We start from the raw sequence: 17,402 nt of genomic DNA, 5'->3' as shown, positions 1-17,402 counted from the left end.
AGAAAACAAAATGGTGGAATGTTCTAGAAAACAAAATGTCGGAATGTTCTAGAAAACAAAATGGCGGAATGTTCTAGCAAACAAAATGGCGAAAGGTTCTAGCAAACAAAATGGCGGAATGTTCTAGAAAACAAAATGGCCGAATGTTCTAGAAAACAAAATGGCCGAAACAAATAGGTGTGACGTAATCCATGATTGCTTCCACGGCTCCCTGGCTCCCGATACTGGACCCGGTGCCCCCATACCAACCAAATATCAGTACTGTTTGTTTTTCTTTTTAACACTACATACTGAGTTTCTTTTATGTCTGCAGATAAATTGTATCTTGACAATACAATTCACGTGTAGTTAAGAACAAGTGTAAATTACTCAGGGAACTGATCAAGAGGTGTGTTCAAAACCTGGGACACGTAGGGAAGTTGACAAGTTATTGCAGCTGAGAGGCTCTCGCTCGACCCCTTGTAGACAGTCTCCAACCCGCGAGGAACTAGTCTAGAGAGTCTTATACAAGGGAAAGAGTGACGAAGAGTAGAGTGTTGCGGGATAGAGTGTTACAGTGTAGAGTGTTTCAGGGTAGAGTGTTGGAAGGTAGAGTGTTGCAGGGTTGAGTGGCGCAGGCTAGAGTGACACAGGGTAGAGATACGCATGGTAGAGACATGCGGGGTAGAGAGACGAAAGGTAGAGTGACGCATGCTAGAGAGACGCCGGGTAGAGTGACGAAGGGTAGTGTGACTCATGGTAGAGAAATGCAGGGTAGAGAGACGCTGGGTAAGGCGGAAAAGGGTAGAGAGACGCAGAGTAGAGTGGCGCATAGTTAGTCACGCAGGGTAGAGAGACTCAGGGTAGTGTAATGCAGAGCAGAGTGCAGGTTAGACACACGCAGGGTACAGAGACGCAGGGTGGAATGAAGCAGGTTGGTGTGACGCAGGTTAGAGTGCCGCAGGGTTAGAAATGCGCAGTGTAGAGTGACGCAGACTAGAGTTTTGCAGGCTATAGTGATGAAGGGTATAAACGCAGGGTAAATAGATGCAAGGTAGAGACACGCAGGCTAGAGTGACGTAGGGAAGAGTTACGCAGGATAGAGAGATGCAGGGTAGAGTGACGCAAGGTAGAGTAACGCCGGGTATAGTGAATCAGGTTAGATTGGGGCAGGGTAGAGTGGTTCAGGGTAGATTGATGCAGGGTAAACATGAAGGGTAGAGAGACCCAGTGGAGAATGACGCAGGGTAGAATGACGTAGGGTTTAGAGGCACCGGGTAGAATGACACAGGGTAGAGTGAAGTAGGCTAGAGTGAAACAGGGTAGAGTAACGCAGATTAGAGGTGCATGGTTGAATCACGCAGGGTAGAGTGACTCAGGGTAGTGTGGCGAATGGCAGAATCACGCAGGGTAGAGATACGCAGGGTAGAGTGGTGCAGGGTAGAGTGACGTAAGGTATAGGGTGGTAGGGTGGAGGGAAGAGTGTTAGTGGGTGGTAGAGTGGAGTCAAGCAGGGTAGAAGGACGCGGGGTAGTGTTGTGCAGGGTAGAGTGTCGCAGGGTATAAATACGCAGTGTAAAGTGACGCAGGATAGAGAGATGCAGGATAGAATGACGCAGGGTGTGTCTCGGCAGTGTGTGAGGAGAGGTAGGTGTGTGTCTCGGCAGTGTGTGAGGAGAGGTAGGTGTGTGTCTCGGCAGTGTGTGAGGAGAGGTAGGTGTGTGTCTCGGCAGTGTGTGAGGAGAGGTAGGTGTGTGTCTCGGCAGTGTGTGAGGAGAGGTAGGTGTGTGTCTCGGCAGTGTGTGAGGAGAGGTAGGTGTGTGTCTCGGCAGTGTGTGAGGAGAGGTAGGTGTGTGTCTCGGCAGTGTGTGAGGAGAGGTAGGTGTGTGTCTCGGCAGTGTGTGAGGAGAGGTAGGTGTGTGTCTCGGCAGTGTGTGAGGAGAGGTAGGTGTGTGTCTCGGCAGTGTGTGAGGAGAGGTAGGTGTGTGTCTCGGCAGTGTGTGAGGAGAGGTAGGTGTGTGTCTCGGCAGTGTGTGAGGAGAGGTAGGTGTGTGTCTCGGCAGTGTGTGAGGAGAGGTAGGTGTGTGTCTCGGCAGTGTGTGAGGAGAGGTAGGTGTGTGTCTCGGCAGTGTGTGAGGAGAGGTAGGTGTGTGTCTCGGCAGTGTGTGTTGAGAGGCAGGCATGTGTCTCCTCAGGGCCGTGGTGCGCGAGCTGGTGGAGACGGAGGAGGAGTTCGGCCGCGACCTTCAGCGGGTGGTCGACTCGTACCTGAGGCCGCTGGACGGCGGCTCCGTGCCGCTCGCCGTGCGCCAGAGCAGGGACGTGGTGTTCGGCAACCTCAAGCAGATCGCCGAGTTCCACAACACGTGAGTGCCTTCCTCTCCTCCGTATCTCTCATGTCCTCCTTCCTTCCTCCTGTATGGACTGGGCTATAGGCCTCCACCTGGGTGACTGAGGGGTCCCAGTGTGCTGTAGGCGCCAGCAGTGCTCATAACTAGGGACCGGGAAAATTCGCGAATTCATTTCGCGATAGGCTAAAAAACAAATCGTTATACCTCAGTGCTGCCTCTGCTATTGGCTCACAACTCACCTGGATGACTCTGGGCCAATGAGAAACACCCCACCAAAGCTTTAATGAATCACATGCTGCTACGCTGGAACGTCTCACAAGACAGCGGCCAGTCAGCCAGCACAAGACAGAGTGGGTGGCATTTGACCGAGTGTACGTAGAACTATGGAGTTCATCCTACGGGTCATTGAACCCGCGAATTTTTCCGGTCCCTACTGATAACGTCTTAAGGGCTCAGGACGCAGCCAATTGTCTGGTTTTATGAATGATGCTGAGGGGTGAAGGCGGTGTCTATGCTGGAATGGGTAGCCTCGGCCTCTGGACATAGCTGGATCTCCTAAAACCTCTCCTGTTTCGCGTATACACGCCCTTGGGGGCCCCAGGCCGGTATGGCCTAACGGTTGAGAGGGCTGGGTTACCAAATAAAAGGTGAGCAATCCCTCAGACAGTAATGTCTGAGCTGGGCGGGTCCAGGGTGCCACGACCTTCAGGCAGGGACTGTCGTGTGTTTGGAACATGGTTGTAGGGACGAGATTATATCCATACCATGCCACCATGTTGCATAAGCCAGCAGTTTAAAGAATTTTAATTAGTGCCTTACTTATTTACTCAACTATTTTTCTACCCATAATATGAAAAGTGTTGACATATCGTAGATAATGTTTTGCTGTCGCCACTAGAAAGAACTTCCAACGGCGGTCAAGTGCATTTTGCCCAAAAAGTGGAGGTATTGTCTTATGTCTCCTATTTACATGTACAACCGTATTAACAACGAACTACGTTTCAGTACACCTTATGAAACAGAACTGCAACTTATAACTATATACTTCGTCATGTATTTAAGCAAGATTTGAAACCAATGTTACCACAATCTACAGGGAAAAAAATATATCAGTTTTTAATCCAAATGTGATGAATACTATTAAACTAGCATGAATGTTGTACTTAAAAGATATTAACTAAATGGAATGTTAATTTGTATCTTGTTTATTATGTTTTTCTTTTGATCTATTTTTTAATTGCTGTTGTTGGTACAATTTCAAGTACATACAATTTTTTTATATTAATGAGCAATTTTTTTCTAGAGGCACCTATTAAAACTTATTCCTTTTTTAAAGTTAAGAATATATTAGTTAAAATTACACTTCATTAAAGTGAAAATATACTTTGAAAAATTAACCGTCGCTTTTGTTGAATTATATTCTATTTTTTAAACAAATTATTAATTAAGATAAACCAATCTAAACGAAGTATCATATTTTAAAAGTAAAAGTGTGTTAGAATAAAACCACATATATACCTACACTTTAATCGTAAAATAATGTTGTAGGCTACTGTATGGAATTTGGTCAGTAATCTCACCGGAATAATGATGTTTACAAAACCTGCGTATAAGTGAAAATATGATTGTCTAGATTTTATTATGACCCAAAAACTACTAATTTTAACTTTTATTTTGATATGGTGTATGATGCGGAACTTAGTGATTATTATATTGCTATGCTTAAAGAAGATACTCTCGTATAAATCAACTAACGCTATCCAGACATGTTCCCCGAGATTGGGCAACTTTTATTTACTCCGTCGATGCCATTGAAATAATTCAATAAAATTTCAAACTTCCGTTCAGAAAAGGTCAGAAACGTTGACAGAAAATATTCGGTAAGAACCCTATATGCTTACCTTCTTATTTTATCTGGAACCTACAAATCGTCGTTCATTGAAGTTGTAAACACACAATTAAAACAATGTCTGGAAGTTGGGGAAGAAATTGGTCATGTTCTGAGTTGAGGAACGATAAAATAAATGTGCAGTACTCGCCACTTATGTGTAAACATCTAACCTTGGTAACGAGCAAATTCGCGTGTTCGTTCTCATATTACAAATACACTTATAGTACGCGACTTCGACATGATATTTTACAGAGAATTCTTGAAAAATAATCCCGAGCGTGATATATACACACAAATTGTTTTTCAACTACATTTCTTGACGCAAATCACACTATGTTTCCCCACCCGCCACTAGAATTCGCTGCCGGAGCAGAATCATTTGATTAGCAGACCGAAATTTTAAACTATATAATCTAACGGCTCCGATAAAAGCGAAAATGACTTGAAAAAAAAAATAAGTCTGGTTTTGGACCTAAATTTCGACAAGGCATTTTTGAAGTTATACTTCTAATGCGACTTCCAACAAGGTTGCGTTAAACGTTTAACGCTCCTGGGGAGGGGTAATAGAAAGAGACAGAGCGAGAGTGAATGCTATTGTAAGGAACTAAGTAAAGAGTAAGAAAAAATAAAGATCCTGACAGTTTGTAGTGTCACCATATTTTTATTAAGCGAACCCGTCCGCTTAATTAAATAAACATATTTTATCATTGAATGATTTCATGATTTATTTCATGAAAATCTGCTCTCATAAAAAAAGTTAGTTTTATAGACATTCAATAGGTCTCTCTCTCTCTCTCTCTCTCTCTCTCTCTCTCTCTGAAAATCAATCTATTAATCGTTACAAATTTATTTCCTTTATTTTTTTAGTTTGATTTGATACAATATGAGTTCACTAAAAATCAATTTCTACCCCTTCCTATTTTCATTTCCACATTACGAAGTTTCACTTCTTCCGCGCGGAGGGACTCCACGCACTATTTTTGCATGCAATTAAAAACTATTTTTTAATGATGCCAAAGAAGCATAACTTCTCACGCGCGTACCTAAGTACACGCACCCATTTTTTTTAATACTGTCAATCACGTTACATTTCATTAAACAGTTAATACTATAAAGTTTTCCTTTGTCTTTGTGAATTTTGGTTCTTGCCATGCGCCACAGATGGCAGCACTGTGTTTACATATTTCCGTTCCATAAGAGTTACGTCGCATGCAAGAAAATACTCCTACGAAAAGCCGTATCCTAAGAGCTAAAGTGTTACAAATCAAAAGCATGACCGTTTAATGTCATGAAGCGGAAGTGTGAAATCTTTTAAAGTTAAAAATCGAAGCAAATAAAAAAAACACATTTTTCAGCTTTATAGCGGAATAAATTTTGGCTATAATTGTGCAGTGTATGTTTTAACTGTTAGGATGCCAGTTATGTGTGTTTCTGTTATGTATTCTAAGCTGTGCGTGTGATTTCTGTTTACACACTGCAGACGACTCAACAGTAACTGACCACAACAACATTGATAGTTACTTTAATAATAATATGGAACTTATTTGACTCTGAGGGAATAGAACAATAAATAGGTAGTGTAGTGAAAATAAAATATTTTATCAGGGTAGCTGGGAGAATGAGTGTACTGATTTTAATGTTATTATACACGTGAACTCTTTGCCACATAAACAATTTAGCATATTAACGAAGTAAAATACGTATTATGATAGTACATACAAGTACACTATACTCATCACTGAAAAATAAAAGGTATTATATATTTAGTTAAAATTAGTACTCTTTTAACTCTCCATTTATACAATTATATCGTTTGGTATAATTCCTTTTTAAAAACACATCACTACTATTTACAATTCATTAAAAATAATGCTCTTGGCTGTATTATCAGGGTAGATTTCAAAAGTCAATCAAAAGGACCACTGGTTGTGGAGTTACTGCTTTAATTAACCATGGAGTTCGCGAAAGTTTTATTAATTGACGTCACGGCAGTGCGACGTGCCATATATTTGTGTGAAAGATAGCTGTAAACTAGATAGTATTCTTCTTATTATGGATGCATAGGCACTTATGAATGTGTTAGCTATATAAACTAATAAGGGCAATACTCAAACGTGTGGTGTTTAGGAGTGGTTTCAATCGAAGAAACACAGCAAGTCATAGCTCTCGTACAGCTTCCATTCTGAATTTGCACAACTGACACCAAATTGCTAAATTCAATTTAACATGCTTAAAACGCAATTTATTACGCGTATTTAACAAATATAAAATGTTTACACACATTGTAAAACATAATATTGATACAATAACATATAAACTGACCATTAAACTCAGTGGTCCTAAGCACAAGCTTTTCATACTCTCCAATTAACTATTTAGTAGCCAGTATGCCTAAAGTAATTTATTATAACAAAACACATACATTTTGTGAAATTCAAGCTTAACTTTCAATATCGCGTAGTTATACAGACATTTGAATTCTGAGTTGCCCACTTATATCCAGTTGATTAGCAAGATTTGAACCGACACGAGAACTAGACTGTTTTCACTAAACAGTTAATATTTATGTACAAAGTTTTAACCATCTGAGCTAGCCCGAACTTTATATCATTCAATGCAAACTGTGATTTTCAGTACATATTTTCCTCTGTTTCGTTTTGTTTATTTGAGATGTATGTATGTATGTATGTATGTATATATATATATATCCTTTAAATCCGTATATGTACAATATTATTTGTTTATTGTCAGATCTTTATCCTCATAGCTGGTATTATAGTGTGTTAGTTTGTCCTACCTGTATATGCTACGTAACACAACACTACTGTAGGATTCAGGTGTTATTAATAGCCACAGAACACAGGCATTATAGCAAGTATCAGTCCTAATAGGCGCCTAACGCAATGAAACAAGGGGTTGTAGTAGTTCAATACAAAACGTATTGGTGTGTCAAATTAAACTTTAGGATAGTGAAAATACCCTGGAATATGTTTGGTAAACTAAAAACGCCATTATAAAAAGTAAACACAAGTTTGAAAATACACAGTAAAACTGGCGTTACAATTATTATAGTACACTAGCTGCCCGACCCGGCTTCGCACGGTTGTATTAATGGGGGAAAAAATGAGACCAAATCTCTTATTTACAGCTATAATAAATGAAATAAAATTAAAACTTAATACAATGCTTTGTAATGTACCAAAGATAAAACGAATAGGACAGATTGTTTCCCGACTCTCGAGCACGCAACGTTGTCATGGAGACGAAGTGCCCACTGTTTCCCGGGCTTAAACACCAATCAACATTGATGATCAGTTTATTATTAATTATAAATTATTAAGACCATTAATCGAAATAAAAACTATCCTATCTCTCAAGTTGGAAAACATTACACATAAATGCCAATTTTCATCGAAATCGGTTGACTTGGTGAAGAGTTCACTGGAAACAAACATCAGGACACTGGATTTATATATATTAAGATAAGATATTCCCATTATACATTCCCAAGAGGTTTATTAGCACTGCGGTAGAAGAAACCTCAAAAGGCGTGGTCATCACTGGATTTTTTTTACTTTTTTAATAACATTATTATATAATAATACAATTCTAATAATGAATTAGCACAATAATTTTAATGTTTTTTCGTAGGAAATATTTACAGACTGATTTCAGTCGTTTAGGTAAAAACAAATATACAAATATATACTTAAGTTATTATATATGTTTTAAAATTTTTCAGGTTAATATTTTAGTAATAGTATAGAAGTATATTGGTTAAACTGTGCGGAAACATTTTAATATTAACTGTGTACTGAATTTTAACAAGATGGGCATTACTTTAATCAAACTCCTGGTCGAAAATCAGGCCATAAACTACAATTTTTTTTTCTAATAGTTAAAAATTTCCAGTTGCTTCTACTTCTAATTGCTATCTGCATTTGATAGTGGCAAGCAAAGTTTATGATTCAGGCAGCGAATAATATCGGTAGACGCAGAAAGTATGTGTGTGATTCGCATCCAGAATTTCAAGTATTAAAAAGTGACTATTTTATTTATCAGTTTGTTTATCAGGCTCGACATTTTTTTAAAGAACTCTACGTTCAATTTCGTGTCTGAGTTTCGAATTATAAGTTTATTTGCAACATGAACAACATGAGAACACATGAGTTTGCTCGTTATTGAGGTTAGATGATTACACTCGCGCACATTGTTTTGACGAATCTGTAGACTTAAATAATAAACTTAAAATTTGTTTTTTTTTAAATAAATATAAAACTTTAAACTAAGGATGGAAAAAAATCAGCAAAATAACCACTCTACAGAATAGATTACACAGTTAGTTAAAGCTTAGGAAGGTATTAAAACCACTTAAATTAATACAGTAGAATACATAATTCGCATCTTAAAAAATACACGTGAAAGGGTGGATCAATATTCAACATACATTTTAAAATGTTACTAAATACTTTTTAAACAAAATAGTGTATTTTAGATAGTAGCCACATGTTTTTAATCAAAACATATTCGTCAAAATTTGTGAGTTTGAAATACATAACAGAAAATTTCCAAAGCATTCTTAAGTTATAGGTGTGTGTTAAGTTGTACACACTAGGCCAACGATGATATAATCTCGGCTTATTTGAACATAATCTGTTGGATATAAGCCATTTCTGGTTTATGCTGGATGTGATATAAAAGCCTCAGAAATGGGTTACAAAGAGGAATTCTGAAACACACGGGAATTAAGCCAGTATCAGCTGATGTCATTTATGTTACACGCTTGAACAACACAGAAAATTCGTTGAAAGGAACTCAGCCAAAATAAAGACACAGCACAAACGAACACAGCAGGCTGACAACTACGAGACAGTTGCAACTAGAACATTATATACAGAAAAACCACAAATCCAGAACACACAGCGACAGACTAACGCAATGAAAACACTGAACAGATTATTTGTACGACACTACAATGACAGAAAAGACGAACACAAGACAATTGTGATTTTTTCGAAAACTGGCATCTGCTTCTACACTAAAAAAGGTTTTTTTTTTTTTTGTAAATGGAACAGAAATAATCATTTAAAACTACTGATATTGTAAATTTGTTCATTTACATGTATGAAAAATTTCATAGTAATACTAGTTTCGGATAGTTTCCCGGGCATTTATGTTTTGTGTTGTCCCAGTATCTACATTATTTGAAGTTATTTGTACACCGTTCCCAGAGTGTCTTTGCAGTATTAACTGCGCAAATTAATAAGCATAATATAAAATAAAGTCCAGTTGTTGAAAATTTCATTATCTTTTCCATGGTTTAGAAAATTATTCTTGTATGAAACAAAAAAATTTAAAATTATGCCCCAACTTTCGAAAGCACAATAAGAAATATATAATATTTTTTCCCAAAAAAGTATTTCATATATGCAAAAATAACCATATTTTGTACAAATTTACAATTTTTTTCTCTTAATATTACAAACTATTTCCAAGGAATCTTTTCATCACTACAAACAAAATTATATGCGTTATCAGGCACAAACAAACTTATGAAAACCAGCATACACCAGCAATGGTGTTTGTGCAACATAATATGTTAAATCGATCCTACCCATTGCCAGTATCATTGAAAGGAGGAGTCTCTGTTCGTAGACGTGTTGCAATAACCATGAACTAGGGACCGGAAAAATTCGCGGATTCGATTACCTCTAGGATAGCCTCCATTATCCTCTGCACTTCTCAAGTAAACACGCGTGTTCATTGGTTACTAAATTGTGAGGCGTCTCCACTGGGTAGCTTGTGATTCGACGCTTCTTTGGTCGATAGTCTCTCATTGGCCCAGAGAGCTCCAGTTAAACCGCGAGCTAATAGCAGAACCAGCAGAATTATACACATGTTTAAATTTCAGCCTATCACGAAACGAATCCGCGAATTTTTCCGGTCTTTACCATGAACTATCCAAAACATTTTGTGGTTTTAGTTATCTTGTCTGAAGTTCCAGCTCCCACTCAACCATGCGTATTTTTGAACGGAGGTGTCATTGCTGAGGACATTGCATACAGATGAATAAATGTTTTGTGTTTCAGGGTGCTGATAGAGGGTGTCAAATACTACGCCAACGAACCGCGCATGCTGGGGAAGGCGTTTCTAAGACTGGTTAGTAACTGCACTGCATCGCACTGCACTGGTTAAGTGACCACTCTGGTTGTTTAACAAACTCAACTGAATCGGTCATTTGAGAAACCCCACATGTCAAGAAAAGTTAGTTTTGAGATTTTCAAAGAAAACTTTTGTAGTTAAATTAGATAAATGATATAAAGGTTTTGTTACTGCTGCTAGTTACAGTAGTCGTTATACTATTATGTTCTAAAATAAGAGACAGAAATATCAACTATTGTGTCTGTGATAGCATAATTAATTATCTGGACATGAGGGGTTTCTCAATGCAATGCATTTTTGAGGCATTCAGTTTATATGTTATTTGTGTATGGATATGCGGGGTTTTAACAATAACTAATTCAGCTTGCTATTTTTTACAACATCCTGTGTACAACTCCATTTCGGCCAAAAGTGGACATGTAGGGTTTATCAAATGACCGATTCATTTATAATTTATATCACTTATTGTTTGTGGACATGTATTCAAGGAAAGCACACCTTGGGTTAAAATCAGGAAGATTCTTCCTTGTAATATCACCCTTATATTATTTATTTCACCCAGTGAAAGGTATTTTGGGAGCCAGGTGGCAACCTTTAATGGGTTTCACAGGGTTAAGCGGCTCTATGTCAGTTCCCCGACCTCGTCATAACCCCGACCGTTTCCCCTGCACTGCTTCGACCTCCCTCCACGATACCTCCTGGCAGCCCTTGGTCCGCCCCGCAGAAACATCACTGTTCCCATTGGCAGTGGCCAAATACTCTCCCATTGGCTGAGGGGTGGTGGTGGACCCGAAGGGGGGGGACCCAAGGGGTGGGTGGGACTCGCACGGTGGTTGGGACTCGAATGCGGAGTGCTCGGGCGAACTGGGTATTAGGCGCTCATAACTGTGTGGGAGGTGAGGGAACCTTCCTGCGGCATTACAAATGCATTCATATGGTCTTTGATCATTGGTCTTTTATTTGAAATATTTACTGCATTCCACTTAAATTATAATGCTGTATGAAACATAATATCTGCGTAATTCGCATTTTTTTTTGTATCAAATACTAGTGTTCTATCACCATTCAATTATATATGTGCTTACGTGCTTGATTTTTCATGAAAATTATTATTTTTTAAGTGCCGCAAATATTGGTGAAAACTAACGGGTAAATAAGTTACGAGATAATACAGTAACATACATACTTAAAAGTGTTCAGGTTATTTATTCCCCGCAATTTTTTTTGCGTGAAATTGTTTTGGTTATATTTTGTAACAATTAAATACAAATCATTCTTTTACTTGTCAACAAGCTCTATTTGTATCATATCAATATCTTCTAAATCCAAATAAACATCTCTAATATGATCAAAAATTCTAATGAAGGCAACTATTTTGTTTACTGCATGAATTAGTTTCATAAAAATTGTAAATCTACTCTGTGGTTGATCATTCTATTTAGGAAAAGAGCTCAACACGTTTTGGAAATGTATTAGCTAAAATAATTAAACTTTGTATTAGTGTTTATGAAATATTTTTTTCAAATTTATTTCGTGTATGATCACGACGATAAAAATTATTTAAAGTAAAGCGCTAAGATTTAAATACATGATTCCTTTTTAAAGTTTTCTCTGTTTGCTCTACTATTAATAAATTTTTAACAAATTCCCCTAAAGATTTGAAACCACAAATTTAGAAGTATTACACAACACTCAGAACTGGACAATTAATAAGCTGCTGTATTGACAATGAAAATTATGTTTGTGACATCGATTCTTTCCAACGGAACAAAACTGAACCATTAAAATATCAAGTCATAGTTACAAAAAGAAAAAAAAACTGTTTGCATTATTTTAACATTTAATGAAATATATGTTTATTTTAAGTAATGATTGGCGTCTTTTTTTGGAAGGCCTACGTGTTTTTTTTGTTGCCTTGTTAGGTAGATCTCAAAGAAATACTACCTATTGTAGCCGTTAGCATGGCGCGACTTCCGGAAAATTTTTGTAATGCTTTTCGTTTTAGGGTCCATAGACCCCAAAACAATAGTCATCTCAAAAGTTTATATAGCCTTTATATTTATATACCTATATATATATCTACTATATATATATATACAATTCAAACTTTTATAGTCACGATAGACTAACTGTTGTAATTTTGCACAAATAACTTTCAAACTGATAAATGAAATCTCGGTCGAGTTCGTTAATGGGCGATATCCGACCAAATGGGCAGAGATGGCTAAGGTTTTAAGAAATACTGAAAAATCGAAATAACTCCCAAAATATGATTAGTATCACATCCGTTTGAACGTTTAATAAATGTTATGAGTAATACGAAAAATTTTTATTTTAGATAACTTTTTGTACAACCAATCATAACTGCAAGAAGTGAAAAAAAATGGGTTGTCAAAAGAAATCATAACTCCCACAGTAGGAATAATATCAATTCCATTCAAATTGTGTATAAATCCTTTATTTTTTATCTAAAACTTTTGTAAAAAACAATTATTGATGAGACGAACCATTGGTAAAAGGTGTGGAAAAAACAGGGTTTGAAAATTTAAAGATAATAATAATTTCCGTACTATGTACGTTATTGATTCCTAATCTTTTTTATTGAAAGAGTATTAATTTTATTAACAATTTTTGTCTGAAATAATTTTTTATACGACGAACCATTATTGCAAGGGGTGGAAAAAATTGGGGGGTTGAAAAACCAAAAATTACATATCTTCCTCAGTAGGCACACTATCAATTCCGTTAGAATTGTGTATAAATCCTTATATTTTATCTAAAACCTTAGGTCGAAAATAATTTTTTTATAAGATGAACTCCGTGCAATGGGATAAAAAATGTTGTGCGATTAAAAACAAATTAATAATTTCGGTACTATAATCACTATTCAAACTGTTCTAATTCATTTAAATATAGTAAATATTAGATACAAGATACCTCTAAAAAATTTTTAATTAATAAACCATTGTTAATATTTAAAATGTCTCTAAGCGGATATTGATGATTTTTCTGGTAATGTTGTTTAAATGAATATAAGTCACTTTTCTTCCAGCATAAAGAAATATAAACGTCGAAATCTACCTGCTCTTGTAGGCTGCGCCGAAAGGGATTTTTTTCATGTGTTATGTGTCAACCTTGTTCAAACAACTAGGCTTGTATATATATATATATATATATATATACACAACTAGGCTTGTATATATATATATATATATATATATATATATATAGATATATAAATCACAGCCAATGAAGCAAATTGTCGCAGTTTAAAAAATCTGGATAGTTTTATAAGTCACTATAGGCAAAACAAATGGTTGTTTTCACTTGCAGGTCATGACATATCTTTTAACCCACCTGATTGTTATTGATGAGTTTTTCCGTCTCGTATGACCTCATTTTGACGAAACGTTACCCACCCAGATTAAACATTTAGTTGGCCTATATAAAAATAGAAGTTCAACGAAATTTGTTTTTTAGTAATTGGAATATTAATTTTATTAAAACTGTAATCGGTAAGTCACAATATTCGCATTTTAAGTCATATATAAAGAGGATATGGACATAAAAAGGGATTAAATATAGAAACGGTAAAAAACCCAATGAAATGTGATGGGTGTGAAAGAGGTCTGAAAGGATAATCCAATTAATTGAATTCAGTTTTATGTAGATATTGAATAAAGACTAGCTATTGTAGCCGTTATCACTGTACTTCTTTCGAAAAATGTTTATGTAGTTTTTCTTTTATTTGTCCGTCGACTGTTGTTGCCACCATATAAATTAATTGTTTACCCAAGTCATTGCTTATAATTTACTCACATACAATAAAATATTTAAAACCCCATATACTTTCACAACGAGCCTTCGGCAAAATTTTCATGGAAAGTATTAATGAATATAAATTTTTTTTTCGAAACGACGGCACTTTTATTAGCGAAATGTACTGCAAACTTAGTTTTTTTTTTGGTTCTTCAAACGTCATACTGCTACGCCAAAAAGAAAATAAAATCACTACCTACAGTATTATTACTAAATAATGTGGAGAGAATCTTCTGGATCTCAGAGAAAAAAATTAAGAATGAAAACCAGCAATTTGAGTTACAAATTTTATTATTTAATTTTTTTTCTTATTTCGTCTTTTAAGCGTGGGGAAAAGGGTTCAGTTATGTTTAATCATAAAACGTTATCTATATATATAAAAATGAAACCCGTTTTCCTTGGTCACGGCATCACGCGTGAACGGCTGGACCGATTTCACTAATTTTTTTTTGTTGTGTTTGCTATGGTCAGGAGAAGGTTCTTATGAAAGAAAAAATTAAGAAAATTGTGCGGAAAATTAGAAAATTTAAGAATAATGAATTCCTATTTCCCTTGGTCACGCCATCACGCGTAAATGACTGAACCGATTTCACTAATTCTTTTTTTGTTGTGTTTGTTATTGTCACGAGAAGGTTCTTATTAAAGAAAAAATTTAACGGAAAATTAGAAAATTTAAGAATACTGAACCACCACACATAAAATTACTTCCAAACTAACCCAACACTTTGTACAATATAAATATTTTTAAAGTAACCTTATGACGTTTGACATAGAATTGACAGAATGTTTGCAGCAAATATCTTCAAAGAGGATGTAAAGAAACTGTATCGTTTAGGAAATATTTATCAACATTAACGTTTTACTACATATTGTACCGGTAGGTACATTCGGTACAGAGCTGCTGGCGCAGGCTATTCTGGCTGTGTACATTCTGCCTAGGCCATTGTCATGCCATAATTCGTTATTACTATGTTGCAGTTTAAAAATAGAAAAACAAATCAATACATTATGTAAACATTTTCTATGTTTGTTTTTGTGTGATATACTTACTTATAAAGAAGAATACAACCGTTTTCTTTAATTTACAGTTGAATTTTCATTTTTGAACTTTTTTAATGTAAATTTATGTCGTTTGACATATAATTGTTTTAAAGACTAAGAAGATTTTTGTTTGCTAATAAGTGTTTGTTAATCATGGTAAGTTCACAGCTTCATATTGATTTTTAGAACTTTTTGGTTACTACACAATACTATAATTTGGTATACATGGTTATACAGAAAATGTATGAGAGCTTTTTATTTTCAGTTGGATTTTCGTTTTTAACAATGCCACCAACCAGACGTACAAGCTTAGGCCGCAGAACTCGAAATACGGCAAGTCAAAGAAATATACGAGCAAATCAAAGTGATGAGCAACGCGAAGCGCGAAATGAACTTGAACGGAATCGATATCAAGATAGGAATGTTGTGTTTAATCCCCACAGAGCTGCATTCAGTTATAATGTGGCAATTGATTACAGTTCAGAGCAAACTGTTGCTATTGGACTAATGAATATTGTGTGTCCACATTGCAAGGCATTGAAATTTAAAAATGAAGCCCCTGGATTGTGTTGCGCCAGCGGCCAAGTCAAATTCACGCCATTTGTACCGCCTCCAGAGCCACTACATTCATTGGTTTCTGGAATTGGCCAAGATTCTTATCATTTTTTGTCTCATATCCAGCAGTACAATAATTGCTTTCAAATGACATCATTTGGAGCAACAAAAGTTATTCGAGACAATTTTATGCCTACTTTCAAAGTAAGTAAGTATAATGGTAAACAATTTTTTTAGTTTTACAACCATGTAGCTGGTGCAAAATATGTTGAGCCAGTGATGTGTTTATTTTGTAAGCAATAAGTCAAATACTTAATAATAGTCTATAATCAAATGACTTAATCAGCAACATTTTATAACATGTTGTATTTCATAGTGGCATGAGCAAGGTGTTCCAATACTTGGTAAAGACTATTACCTAAAGCTGCCATTGAAGGCTGTTCAATGTCGAGGTTTAAAGTAGTTTTAATTTGAAAAAATGATGTAAAGTATTGTGGCAATATTTTTACAGCCACATGGTGTTACAATTTGCTATACAATAACCTATATACATATTTATATTTTTGCAGATTCAGGGTCAAATATATCATCGAACAGGTTCCTTATTGCCAATGCCTGATGAAGACTATAAATTTTTGCAAATATATTTTATGGGCAATTCAGCTAGATAAGTCGATCAGCGTTGCGCACACAACAACTCAGTGAAAAGATCCATTGTGGAACAACTTCAAACATTTTTCCATCAACACAATGAATTAGTTGCATTATTCACAACTGCATTAGACCGCATGCCATCAGATAATCACAAAATTGTCATCAGAGCCGATAAGGCGCCTGCAGGACAACATGCTGGACGTTTTAATGCGCCAACAATTGATGAAGTGGCTATTGTTGTCGTGGGTGAAAATTTAGAAAACCGAGACATTGTTTTACATCGGCGGAACAATCAGCTTCAGCGTGTGTCTGAAACACATCGATCATATGATGCCTTACAATATCCTATCTTATTTTGGCAAGGTGAAGACGGCTATCATTTTTCAATGAAGATGATAAATCCAGTTACAGGTAAATTGTTAACAATATGTTTACTACATTAAAATATATGTTTACTAACTTAAAATTTATATTATTAACACAAAAAATTGTTTACAGGTGCTGACACGAACAAAAAAGTTAGTTCAATGAATTATTATTCATACAGAATGATGGTTCGGGAAAATGAGGACAATCACATCTTAAAATGTCGGCGTCTATTTCACCAATACGCTGTGGATATGTATGTGAAAGTTGAAACTGAACGATTGACATTTATCAGGTTGAACCAGGCAAAACTCCGTTCCGAGGAATACATTCATCTTCGGGATGCCATTAATGCTGATGGAAATGCACAGAATGTTGGCAGAACAACTATTCTCCCAGCAACATACGTCGGAAGTCCGCGTCATATGCATGAATATGCTCAAGATGCTATGTGCTATGTACGACATTATGGCACACCAGATTTGTTTATCACATTCACATGCAATCCAAAGTGGACAGAAATTCAACAAGAATTATTTACTAGCCAATCACCCATTGATCGCCACGATATCACTGCAAGGGTG

The 17,402-nt window shown here is 36.1% G+C and overlaps 1 protein-coding gene across 6 annotated transcripts in view; it reads left to right on the top strand.

The window, feature by feature from the left end:
* LOC134539976 (obscurin) overlaps window positions 1–17,402 on the top strand; it is a 570,520-nt gene that overhangs the window by 198,220 nt on the left and 354,898 nt on the right. For all 6 annotated transcript variants that reach the window (XM_063382379.1, XM_063382380.1, XM_063382377.1 and 3 more), the window contains 2 exons: window positions 2,175–2,345; window positions 10,311–10,380. In XM_063382379.1, the coding sequence (XP_063238449.1) occupies window positions 2,175–2,345; window positions 10,311–10,380 (241 nt within the window). The remainder of the gene's footprint in view (window positions 1–2,174; window positions 2,346–10,310; window positions 10,381–17,402) is intronic.

This window comes from Bacillus rossius, chromosome 16 (assembly GCF_032445375.1).
Source record: "Bacillus rossius redtenbacheri isolate Brsri chromosome 16, Brsri_v3, whole genome shotgun sequence".
In the NCBI taxonomy this organism is placed as follows: domain Eukaryota; kingdom Metazoa; phylum Arthropoda; class Insecta; order Phasmatodea; family Bacillidae; genus Bacillus; species Bacillus rossius.
Note: the sequence above shows the minus strand (reverse complement) of the source record. Positions and strands in the feature narration are given on the sequence as shown.